Source organism: Protobothrops mucrosquamatus, unplaced genomic scaffold, assembly GCF_001527695.2.
Source record: "Protobothrops mucrosquamatus isolate PMUCROS unplaced genomic scaffold, P.Mucros_1.0 scaffold_280, whole genome shotgun sequence".
NCBI classification, from domain to species: Eukaryota; Metazoa; Chordata; class Lepidosauria; order Squamata; family Viperidae; genus Protobothrops; species Protobothrops mucrosquamatus.
In genome coordinates, this window is record NW_015386356.1 from 2,272,770 (window position 1) to 2,285,519 (window position 12,750).

Genomic DNA, 12,750 nt, shown 5'->3' on the forward strand with positions numbered 1-12,750 from the left:
AAGTTAAGTTAGATTGGGAGCTTGGCAAGGGAGGGGGAAATCTCAGACTAATTTGAAAGAAGAGACAAATACCCTGATCTGCTTGACAGTATGCTTTGAATAACTGGAGACAGAGATATTTGCTACCTTGGACATGCCCACAAATTTTTTTGGTTAAGGTTTTAAAGGGAATGGCAACAGATACTTAACTTGTAACTTGTATTTTTTAAACAATAACGAATCTTGGCTAAAAAAGGCCAGGTGTCCAGATGTTTTCTCTGTTTTGCCTAAATGGCATACAGGAATGTTTAAATTGTAATGCGAATGCCTTTAAAAATAGAATGTTAATCCACTAGGCCAGAGGTGTCAAACTCAATTTCATTGAGGGCGGCATCAGCATTGCGGTTGCCCTCAGGGGGCCAGGTGGGTGTGGCCAGGGTGGGTGGGGCCTACTGGGTGGGCTTGGATGGAGTGGGTGTGGCCTACTAGGTGCGTGTGGCCAGCTCTACATCGTTCGCGTCAAGGGTGCCTGGGCAGGAGTGGGACAGATCTGAGGGTCTTTGGCAGAAGGGGGTGGGACCAGGGCAAGTGCCAAGGCATGGTCCACTGGAGGAGCCTCACTGTTCCTCTCAGGCCATGTGGGGAGGGGCTGGATGGTGGTGCGGGCTGCCCGGAGCCCTGAGCAGCAGAGGTCAAGTGCCCAGCCTGGCCCTCGACCACCCGCGGCACCAAGCCCAGCCCCACTTCCTCAAGGCTGCTGCTCAAGGTTCTCCTGGTTCCTCGCTGTTTCCAGACAGCCTTGTGGAGCTAAGACTGAATGCGTTTCAGCATAGATGGCCACCACAAAATTGTACATTGGCTCCCGGCTGGCCTGGGCCAGAGCCAAGGCAGCGGGGGCCGTTCCCTCACTGTTTCCAAGATGGCTTCGCAGGCCACATGAAACCACTTCGCGGGCCGCATCTGGCCCCCGGGCCTTGTGTTTGACATGTCTGCACTAGGCGAACAATACATCAGAATACTTGAAAAAGTAAATAAGTAGCAGCTACCTTTTCCAGGAGATTACATAACATCCAGTAGCAACTCCACTTTGACCAGTAGTAACTGGTGGACAACGAAGGCAAAAGCATTCACTAGCACTTTCACCTGTCTGTAAAACAACTAGAAGAAAAGTCAGGTTAAGTCTAAAAAGTTGAAACAAATAATAAATGTTGGGTAAATTTAAAAGTCTATTTCATGCATTATTTATTATATATTATGCACATACAAAGCAAACATAGCAAGAAGAATGAGAATAAAAACATGCAGACAGAAGTACAACTCCATTTTGGGTTTTTTTCTCTTGTGGGAAAAAAGGAGGGAACTCTATATAGAAGGAATCAAATGATGCACTCATTTCATAATACTAAGGCTTTCCAGTTTATCAAATTTAATCTAAGCTGTCTCTGATAGAGGAAGTGAGAAGAACATTATACCACATACATTCACTAATAAAGAGGTCAAGGAATTTACGTAGCTGAGAAAGAGAAGAACTTCCAGCAAATGTGTGCTAGAAGAGAATGTGACCAAATGTACCACTCTGCTCTTAAAAAAGGCAGTGTTAAAACTGCTTGATTGGCATGGCTGCTATCGGGCAGAAACAGCTCCTCACTTCCCAAAAATATACTGAAAAAAAAGCCAATTAGTTCAGCTTATATCTCCCCACCAAAAAGAGACAGAGTGGAAATCTGGACAAGGGGTTCTGCCAGGAAACCTAATCTACTTTGGACACAACTTAGCCTGGTCAAGGACAGGACTCCATAGCTAGCCAAATTAGCTCACTTTGCCCCACCCGAGCCCTCAGCATCAAAAGGAAAACTAAGCAAAAGTGTATGAGGGTGACTGGGAAAAAGAAGAAAGAAAAGCAGAAAGTGACGTCTGAGCAATTTAGTACCAACAGGCATTACACAAGACTGACATCCAGCTGCTAGAGCCAAAAGCCGCAACTCTCCTTAAAATCCTGCCTGGAGCTTTGCTTTGACACCTAGTGCCAGTTCAGCTTAGAGCTCATCCATGGAGCAAAAGACCCCATGGCTTCCAAACTAAGGTTGTATCAGACTGGGCAAATAACTTGAAGAGGGAAACAGGCACTAAGCCCTGCTTTAATCTATGAGAAAAAGGGCCAGAAAGGGGATGAATAAGCTGAAATCAAGGATCTCGTTACTTGCTAAGTTGGGCAGTGATAACAGGGTTAGCCAATTCAAACAAGCCACAAGGCTAAAAGAGAGTGGGGGAAAGAGGACCATTGGATAAATTTTGAAACTTTTGTAACAAACTATCATCCAGCCTACTGTCAAAAACACTCGTAATCAAAAGAACCACCCATAGCAAGATTAGTTAATTATTTGAACTAAGCATGTTTCTGAATATTTTTCAGGGATCAAGAAGGGTTAATAGTTAAATCAAAGAAGCAATTCACCTAAATTATGCTCCCAAAGAAAAACTTTGTGTACACATAGAAAATCTTGTGGACCTTCAAAGACTGCTGAACTCTAGCAATATCTGGAATGTTACGGTAAATGTTCTGCAACCTTGGCTTGCACAAAGTGAGAGTAACAATGATTTGGAAGTTTCAACTTTTTGTACTTAAATTCTGGGCCAGAATTTTTGTCTTTGGTGTACTTTAGACCAGGTTGTAGAGATAGATTCTTAGAATTCCAACAAAAAAAACAAAACAGTGACTATAAGTTTAATCTCAGTTTAAAATGTACCTCATACAAGATTTATGTAACTTAAATGATGAAATTAATGTACTTTTTCAACAATCAGTAATTTTTGCCATCCCAGAAGCAGATTATCTAAAAATAAAGAGTTTGTCGCACCATTTTCCACACAGGACTCTAATTGGTCCACTGGAACCACTGAAGAAGCAAGCTGCAACTGGCTGGTTACAATAGTAAGGGCCCAGGGTGAAGCACTGAGGATGTCTGTCATCAGTAAAAATGGTACGTCGGTGAAGACTTTATCTAAATGCTCAAACTGTCAAGAGGAGAAACAGTGTTATTCTACTGTTCATGTTGTTTATGAGGCTATGTTTTATTTCAATATTTCTCTACATACCTTAGTTGAGACAAATTTAACAGCTACATCAAAAGGGAATACTGTCTCAATAGTAACTGTCTCATCCTGCATTAAAAAAAGAGACAATTATTTTCTTTTTCTGATTCTGACAGATTGTCACCTGATAGCAAATGTTTTTAAAATTTCTTTAATACTACTATTGTCCTCCCCATAAAAAGACTGCAGAAATAGCAGTAATGTCCAGCATGCCCCTCCCCCAAAGAAAAGCACAATTAGCAGGTTTCAAAATGTTTAATGGGTCTACTTATGCTGAGTCCCAAAACATGTAAATATTATATTATAAATATGTTTTCAATCATACCTTATTTATTTAATTAGAAGCATTTATAAAAGCCCCCTCTTCCTAACACTTGGCTTCAGAGAAATTTAATACAAAAGTGTATGTATGTATGTGTATACACACACACACACACGAATGGGGAAATGAATATTCTGATACCAATTCAATATTATTGAAACCTTAATTTTCATCAATGTTTATGTGATATCCAATAAAGTGCAAGCTGGTGGTCTTGAACCACACTTAGCTTAGATTTTCCAACATACCCTGTGACACCTGCAAAGAATTTCTTTTCTTTCAATGACTGCATTCACCAGGTAAGAAACATACACAAGAAACATCCTAGTACCAACTGTTCCACAATGAATATATATAATTTTTTCCAACTGTAAAACAAACAAACAGATTAGTTATAAAATAAAAAGCAGTTAATGTAGTTCTTTAGCAGTCATACTTTAAAATACTGCTCTATTTAAAAACGCACATAGATTTTAAAAAAATCCCTGGGTTCTGGGTGCAAGTTAATCCAACCTTTTCGATTATGGTTTGCTATTTGAAGAAATCCTTGAAGCTAACATTCTGAAATCAATTTCTATTTTAATAGCTTGCTTATTCACAGGTCTTCATCCTAAGAACAATATACAGAATTAATCCTGTTCATCTTAGAAGAATTATAAGACTAAACAGATTTTGTACTGGGGTTACTGTCTCCAAAATACTCAGTTTTACATATGTCATACTGATAACATAGCACACTACCTTTTCACCTGGCTGCAGGTCTCCCAGAGGGATATCAGGAAGCAAGGCAGGGTAGGAATCATCACACATTTCTGTTCCATTCAGAGTTACATGTGTTTTTTGAGTCAAATTTGCATCTTGGCCTATGAGAAAAGAATGTGTATAAATATATGAGAAGAATATATGTATATCTTTATATGTATTTGTGTGTCTTTCTTGTAAATATTTATTTAAAGACCGATGCATTTATCAAGATAATGAAGATTTTGTTTAGTATGAATGTAATAAATTTTAATATGAATTATGGCCAGTAAACAAATGAAATGCACGTGAGCTTTAAGAATTTCATACGCATATTTATGTGTTTTAGCTTTAACCTGTTTTAAATAACATATTTTGCAAGATTTCAGACAATTGCCATTACATTTAAAGCAAGTTCTCTAATTTTCAATCCAGGATGGCCATTTCAAGGCAATTCTAGAAATATCAAAATTATCAATGAAGAAAATTATTTCAGTTATGAACTTTAGTTGTTCATGACCGTCACTTAGTGACAACATTGCATTCTGAAAATTCCTGGCTTTGCTTTGCCAGTGAAAGAATAGGCAAGTCAAGATATAATGTAATCTACACTTAAATGTTGCAATGTTCTAAAGCCTGCTCCCCCAACTAATAGCCTAAGAAGTGGCAGATTATGCCGATTGGGGGCACAAAACATAAATAAGCACTATGTTGAGGAAGATTCTGCTAAAGTAAAAGTATACCAGCTTATATAAATGAATGTTACATTTCAAAGCCATCAAACTTTAAGTTAGCATATCTAAATAATATAAACAGCAGCACTTCATGAAATCTAGCTAACTATTAAATGGCATTTTCATTTATCTTCTACTATCTAATTGTTGAATTATTCACTTGCCCAATTAATAAAAGAAAAGGGAGTGGTTTAAACCTCTCCACAATGAGAAGTTCCTTGAGGATTGTGACTGAGCCAGTAGTATCATGTTGCATAATAAATACCTGGTTTTAAGCCAGCTGTGAGCTTTACATCTTTGGCAACTGTCTTCTCATGCGACTCGATTGTCACACTCAAACAATACATTTCATTCATTAGGGCAGGGGGTTCATGACTGAGCTGGACAGAAATGTTAGGCACTCTAGAAATGATCCTTGAATAAAAACAAGAAACAAGTCATCTGCGTGCTGTAGCTTTATCTTCTTCCTTAGTTGAGCTGTTGTTCTACAAGCCTCTGCATGTGTAGTAATAGCAATTCTCTAGGCATGGCAAGTAAGATTAAACTACCTGTATTGCATATACTTTTCAATCGCCTCTTGTTTTTACTCTCTTCTCATATGTTCTTTACAATGTACAAACAAGTGTAGATGGCACTCCTGTAGGTATTTTAAGGGCCACAAAATGCTTTAATTTAGGCAAAATCATCTCTTAACTATTAAAGTAAAAATGGTTGTAAAATCAGATCTGGTCATGTCATGACTCACTTAAGGACCACATCATTTAGCAACAGAAATTCTGGTCCCAATTGTGGTAAGTTGAGGACAAGCTGTACTGAAAACTTTTCTAAATGCCTTTCATCATAAAGAAGCATTCCCAGAGCTTCTTGCAATACAGATGATAAATTATCTTGAACAACATTATTAAGAAATAAAGCCCTATAGAACATATTTGCAAACTGTTGTCACAGAACCTGGGAATCCTAACTTACAAAGTCATAATCCTCACAGACTAGCGGTCGCCAACCTTTTCTATACCCCGCACCCCTAGAACACTTCTGATACATTCTCGCACCCCTTACAAAAGTTTGAAATAACCGCAATTTTGAAAACCCAACTTTTCCCACCCCCTGGAATATCGTCTCGCACCCCCTGTCTTAGACAGTGGAATATTTTCAGTCTCCAATACTGCCTAGCAATTTCTGATGAACTTTTTTTTGAAAGGTGGAACAGTGAAAGCAACTACTTGTTTTATTCTATTCTCAAACCTCAAACATTCATAAAATGATTTCTCTCCATGGAATCCATCCATACTTACATAGTGCTTGCCTGAATTGTAAGGCTATCCCAGTGAACCTCATTATCTGGAAGTTTGGGTCGTCTTTTGAAGGAACGAGCTGCCAGAACTGCTTCTCGAGAAGCAGCAGCATCACCCCCTCCTCCATGCCAGTTCAAGACCACACACCTGCCATTTTCACTACCCAGAATTAAGTCCACTGAGGTAATCTGAAAAGAAAAAAGATTACGTTTGGATTTCTCATCCTTCGCTTCATTTAAAGTCTTATAATACAGAGTAAATTACTGTTTTTAGTATGAACTGTAAGCATTTATAAATGAGTCCTAGCCACTACTTATTTGTTTCTAGCGGAATCCTACAAAAATATATCAATTCTATGAAATCTCTGAACTCTGGTTGTCCTTTTACAAAGAAGCATTTGTCTATTTTATGCTCTTCTTACTATACTTTGTGCATTCTTAAAACATGCCACTATTACATATATATTCAAAAGCCAATTCATTTCAGTTACATTCTTCCTGTTTTAATTTAGATTTTAAAAATATTTTATTAATTAGTTTAAAACAAGTAAATAAGTAAAAAAGAAACATGAAAAACCTTAATAACATATAAATGAATCAATCAGATTGAGAAATATCTAGAGGTGATAGCATTCTAATATATGATGATATTAATTTCATCATTATAACTTTTCCAAAGATTAAACTCCACAATCCCTTTTTCTATTGCAACACCATAAAGTTGTCCTGAACTATATAATAGTGTGCTGGTCCTGGCTCCAGTTCTTATCTTTTTTGCAAAAGGCACTGTACTATATTAGCTGATTAGTGTTCACACATTCCTGAACTACAATCAACAATATCATTAATATTTTATAACACTCTGAAGAACATACCTCAATTTTTTTCCCCACGTCTTCTGTTTTTGCCACAAATTTGAAAGTGAACTTTTTTGTCTTACCAGGGATAAGACACAATGTTCCCTGTGTAGATGGTTCTAGGATGTCACATTTTGGATAGTTTTCTTCCACCGTGCAATACTGATTGTATTCCTATGGTAAGAGAAAAATAGGCAGAAGTAGACAATGCAAAAAATAAATAAGATTTATCTGAATTACTGTGATAATCCGCTATGCTATTTAGTACTAAGAAATATACAATGTAGTTCAGATCATAGTCATTCATACATTTATTTATATACCATGAATGTTTTTAAAGAAATTTAAGGGCATGCCTTTTGAAGCAATTAAATGTAAGTATCTAAAAATTGTTTAGAGCTGTTCAATTTAGATTGGAAATTACATGCATGATTATTTAGGAAGAACTTCTCTCAAAGAACTCGCAATGAGATTTATAAATAAAGAAGTGCTGCAGATGACATACATGTAGAATAGAATAGAATAGAATAGAATAGAATAGAATAGAGCTGGAAGGGACCTTGGAGGTCTTCTAGTCCAGCCTCCTTCTCAAGCAGGAGAACCTATACCATTTCAGATAAGTGATTGTCTAGCCTCTTCTTAAGAACCTCCAGTGACAGGAGCGCCCACGATTTCTGAAGGCAAGCTGTTCCACTGGTTAATTGTCCTCACTGTTCAGAACTTTCTCCTTAATTCCAGATTGCTTCTCTCTTTGATCAGTTTCCAACCACTGTTTCTTGTCCTGCCCTCTGGTGCTTTGTATATGTATAAATGTATATATGCAACACAATACTACATTTCAAATAGATTAAGCATTTTACTTTTGTCCAATCTACTTAGCTTCAAATATATTTGAGACAAACTATTCTCATTATGACTATGCTAGATGGCAACATATGAAGTTTTGGCATCGTATATTTGAAATTAAGACTGTGTAGGACAGACTGAATAAAAGGTGCACTTTGTTCACTTTACCAGTTATTATTATATATATAATAAAGTAAAAAAATCTAAATAAGTGTATAAAAATAGAAAAGTACAAGACTGTTAAAAATAGTACTACTAAAGTGAGAAGAAAACACTGATTAAAAAGCAGATTAATCACAACTAGAAATAATAATGCCAGCTATCTGCTGGACTTTCAGATGAATATGTGGACTCTTTGGTCTTCCTTCTTTAGTAAGAACAAGCAAAATATATAGAAAGTTTGAGAACAAGCCAGAAAGCCTTGTGATTTATTTCAATAACATTTGTCAGTCATCAAATAAGAAAATGATGAAAGAATAAAGGAAGGAAGAAAAACTTTAAGGACTATTACAATTTACATATATAAAGTGAAGGACTTTGCTCAAATTGTTTTGAAAGGAATTTATTGCCATAAGGAATTCCAGACTGATTAATCACATTCAAAATATTCTTCCCACTTAATCATACCTTTTCTGTGACTGCCCTGTTCCTTGAAATGACCCTCTCCCAATATATGCCAGGATCCAATTCTTCTCGCCTTTAAGAAAGCCATTAAGACCTGGCTGTTCTGCCAGATTTTAGGGAACAGATGAGTGGGAGTCCCCTTCTGATTGTTTGGTTATGTGCTTGATTGCTATTTTATATATGGTATTTATATATTCTACTTATTGTTATGCGAAGTTTTTCTTTTATTTGTGTTTTTATGCTGAATGCCACCCAAAATCACACTTGTTGTGTTGGGTGGCCTTAGAAGTCAAATAAATAAATGATATTTTCAAGAAAGTCTGCTCTGCTTGATCTGAGAATTTTGAAGAATGCTGAGGAAGTTTTTGATTTTAATTTTTTTCTTTAAAATTTTTTATTGTCAAAATAGTTCCAATCTGTTAAACAGAAAAATAAATTATTGGAGATTTGTCTCATTTGAAACTGACTGGATTATGTAAACAGTAAACATACATAGTGATGGAACACCTATCTTCTCAACATTACTATTGGCTTAAAACCTGGCGATTGGAAAGAAAGGAGCCAGAACTTGCTCTTCACTTTTTACAGATGTCTAAACCAAATTTTAGATATGGATATTGGGCTTGGACAATATAGTAAACTATTTACTTATTAAATTTATAGAAATGTGCATCTAACAAAACAAGTGACTCTGGGCAGCGTATAATAAACTGTATAAAGCTTCTGAGTTGCTCCTATTGTATAATGCAAAGGATCATTCCTATTAGACTTTATGGGCTAATATATCATAATTTGAATTAGTTTATTTTATAATACTAAAATAGCCAGTGTAATATGATAACTACCCCCATCCCATTAAGTACATATGAATCATAAAAGCAGTATTTTTTAAAAAATTACCTGATTACTGAAATTGACGCACAACTTAGAAAACTGGAGAGGATGCAGGCAGTCAGCTTTCAAATATACATCAAACTGAATTGGTACATCAACATGAAAACTTGGAGCAAGAAATTTAGCTTTACACTGCACTACATTTTGAAACAAAACAAAATCAGAGGACACAGCATGTTACCAAAAACAATGTAATATTTTATATTTAACAATTTGAGCTAATTTTCTATCTTGTACAGGTAATTCTCAACTTACAACCACAATTGAGCCCCAAATTTCTTTTGCTCAGCAAGGCAGTTGTTAAATGATTTGCATCCCCTTTTCTGCCACAGTGAATCACTGCAGTTAAGTGAATCATGTGGTCATTAAGCAAATCTGGCTTCCCCCATCAAGTTTGCTTGTTGGAAGTCACCTGGGAAGGTTGCAAATGATGATCACATGATCCTGGGACAGTGTAATTGTCATAAATACATGCCAGTTGCCAATTGCCCAAATTTTGATCACGTGATCATGGGGATACAGCAAAGGTTTTAAGTGTGAAAATTGGTCACAAGTCTGTTTTGTTGTAAGTCGAAGACTACCTATATTGGATGAAGCTTGACAGAACTTTAAAGTTCAGACATAAGCAGAAAGAGGTGCTTTTGAATGTAGCAGGTCCTCTGCTGAAAGTACTTTCTAGATATAAGCCATTTTTTCTCATACTAAGCACTGTTACTGCAACTATCTATTTCCATTCCCTTATCTATATTTGTGTATGCAGGTGTGCACATGCACAACTAGTCTTGTTGTCCAGAATACAGATTGAAGAATAGTCTATTTCAAAGGTACAGAAGATTTTAATTTGAACATATTGCTGCATAAAAGGATCACTAATGTGCAAGAATTTTACATACAACGGTAAGATTGCCCACACTGTAATTTAGCAGGAAATTAAAAGCAAATATGAAAATTTGGGTATTTTTTTTTTCTAAATCAATGACCCATATCAAAAGAATTGATATATAAATATATATGCTTTGGAAGAGAAATCTTTACAGGGCAGCCTAGGATGCAGTTTAAAAAACTATTAGAGGTGCCTGAGAGGGCCTTTGGCAGGTGTACTGGCTACCAGTACACCTATCGTATTGTAGCAGAAATTACATTTTATTTGGATAATAAGTTCTGCATCACATTTCATGTTTTTATAATGTAAACTGCTTGGAATTGTTTTTGTTGTATATAAAAATACAGTAAATCAACAATAAGAAATATTTGACTTTTAAAAAATGTTTACAGCATTCCTCAACAATATATTAGTGCATCTCAGGTATTTTTAAAAAATTATACTACTCTTCGAGTTCTCATTTTGTATCTAATATGGACTTCATTTCATAAGCAAAGGAAATATAGAAGTATTTATGTATTACTGTTTTTCCTTCCATCCTTATACCATTGGTTAACATAGGTGCTACTTTTTTGTTGTAAAAAGTTTTAATACATACCAAAAGGAACAAAATCTTGTACTTCTATCGTAAAGATGTTGTTGCCTCCCAGGGATACTCTATCAGCCCACAATTTCTGTGCAGTTTTTACAGAAGTAGCATCACAGTCAGATTCAGGATCTGGATTCTCATTCTAAATTCAAAACAAGATTATTTAAACTGGCCAAATCTATGCACAGAGTTACTAAACTCTGCAGATTATTTCACAGAAATTTGTTTCTTTCTACTGACCATAAGAACTTTGATCAGATTCTTTTCTATTCGAGATTTCTGATCTTCTTTCAAAGTAGATGCTTCAATAAAACACACATTAAAATGAATAAATAACATAAGTCCTCTAAATGTTTGAAAGAGGAATTATATCCAATATGTTATCTATATATTCTAAAAAAACTGAGCAACAATTAGGTGAAGAAATCACAACATCATATAGTAGGTAAAAATACAAGCAGTAATCATATTTGGGTGAAGTCAGAAGCCATAATTAATCATTAGATGAAAATGTTATAATATAATTTGAGCTCACAAGGTTGCTGCTCTCTTCCTTGAAAACAGGTATGAAAAAAAATCAAAAGCTTCCACTTTATTAGTTGAATCTCATCCAAATCATAAATTATATTTAAATTTTAGTATGGTTAACATAAAACAAAATTCTATAATATTACTTTTCAATCACCTTATTTCCACTAGCCCTAATTAAGAAGAATCTCAGTTTTTATGAATAATGATAATTAATCTAAGAAGATTAATAAAATAACAGAGTTGGAAAGGACCTTGGAGGTTTTCTAGTCCAAATCCCTGCTCAAGCAGGAATTCTGGGAGTTGAAGTCCACGAGTCATAAAAGAGCCAAGGTTGACTACCCCTACCATACACCATTTCAGACAAATGGTTGTCCAGTCTCTTCTTAAAAACCTCCAGTGTTGGGGCACCCATAACTTTTGGAGGCAAGTCGTTCCACTGATTAACTGTTCTAACTGTCAGGAAATTTCTCCTTAGTTCTAGGTTGCTTCTCTCTTTGGTTAGTTTCCATCGATTGCTTCTTGTCCTGCCTTCAGGTGCTTTGGAGAATAAAACCTTCCAAATTCTTCCAATCATGCAAGAGAGGGAGACGTGGATCTTGGCACTTTGTTATGTTCATTTTCTGAGTATTAAACTATGATATAGTGTAACATGAAATCCCAACTTTTATAAGAGATCTTTAAACCTGCTATATTTATATCCACATCAGCATTCCATCAGAAGTAAACTGGACACCTGCTCTATATCTGAACATTTTTAAGCATTTTAAATTTACCATATTTTCTTTTAGGCTTCAAATCTCTGGACAGCATTCAAAGAATAAATGGTGTCCCTCATGGGAAAACGTAAAGCACAAAATGGCTTGATTTTTATTACAGAGGACACCTTTATGCCTGAACAACAAAAATTCACAATAAATTTACTGGGAGCTCAAGGAATAAAAACATAAAGGGAAAACATGCCTTATTGATCCTTATTCACATTTTTCTGGGCTCATCCATCCTTTACCATAAAATAATATCTTCTCACATAATTGTTCACACACAATTCCAAATGCCTGTCAACTTGCCTACACTTGCTGTTAAAAACTCTCAGATTGAAACAGAATTAAAATGCCTTGCTTACCTCTGCCCAGAAGCTCTAATGAGTATGTAATATAATCTTTTATTTGGGCCATTAGATAGGAACATTTAAGAGCAGTGGACAGTATAGAAGTCAGGAGAGTCCACCAGCCTTCACTACGGTAATCACACAAAACATAGTCAAGGAGCCTAGAAGACAGAATATTTAATTAACTTAATATATGTAATACTTTCTATAAAGTGGAGAGCTAGTCTGAATTAGTAGTTAAGGCACCAGACTTAT

The 12,750-nt window shown here is 35.7% G+C and overlaps 1 protein-coding gene across 1 annotated transcript in view; it reads right to left on the reverse strand.

Moving 5' to 3' along the window:
- The window catches only part of TRAPPC11 (trafficking protein particle complex 11), a 32,795-nt gene that overhangs the window by 5,465 nt on the left and 14,580 nt on the right, over positions 1-12,750 (reverse strand). The window contains exons 15-26 of the mRNA XM_015831805.1: positions 12,511-12,656; positions 11,097-11,158; positions 10,866-10,998; positions 9,391-9,521; positions 7,039-7,194; positions 6,165-6,352; positions 5,135-5,283; positions 4,136-4,257; positions 3,643-3,762; positions 3,076-3,141; positions 2,838-2,994; positions 1,026-1,137 (exon numbers count right to left, since the gene is read on the reverse strand). Of these exons, the coding sequence (XP_015687291.1) occupies positions 1,026-1,137; positions 2,838-2,994; positions 3,076-3,141; positions 3,643-3,762; positions 4,136-4,257; positions 5,135-5,283; positions 6,165-6,352; positions 7,039-7,194; positions 9,391-9,521; positions 10,866-10,998; positions 11,097-11,158; positions 12,511-12,656 (1,542 nt within the window). The remainder of the gene's footprint in view (positions 1-1,025; positions 1,138-2,837; positions 2,995-3,075; positions 3,142-3,642; positions 3,763-4,135; positions 4,258-5,134; positions 5,284-6,164; positions 6,353-7,038; positions 7,195-9,390; positions 9,522-10,865; positions 10,999-11,096; positions 11,159-12,510; positions 12,657-12,750) is intronic.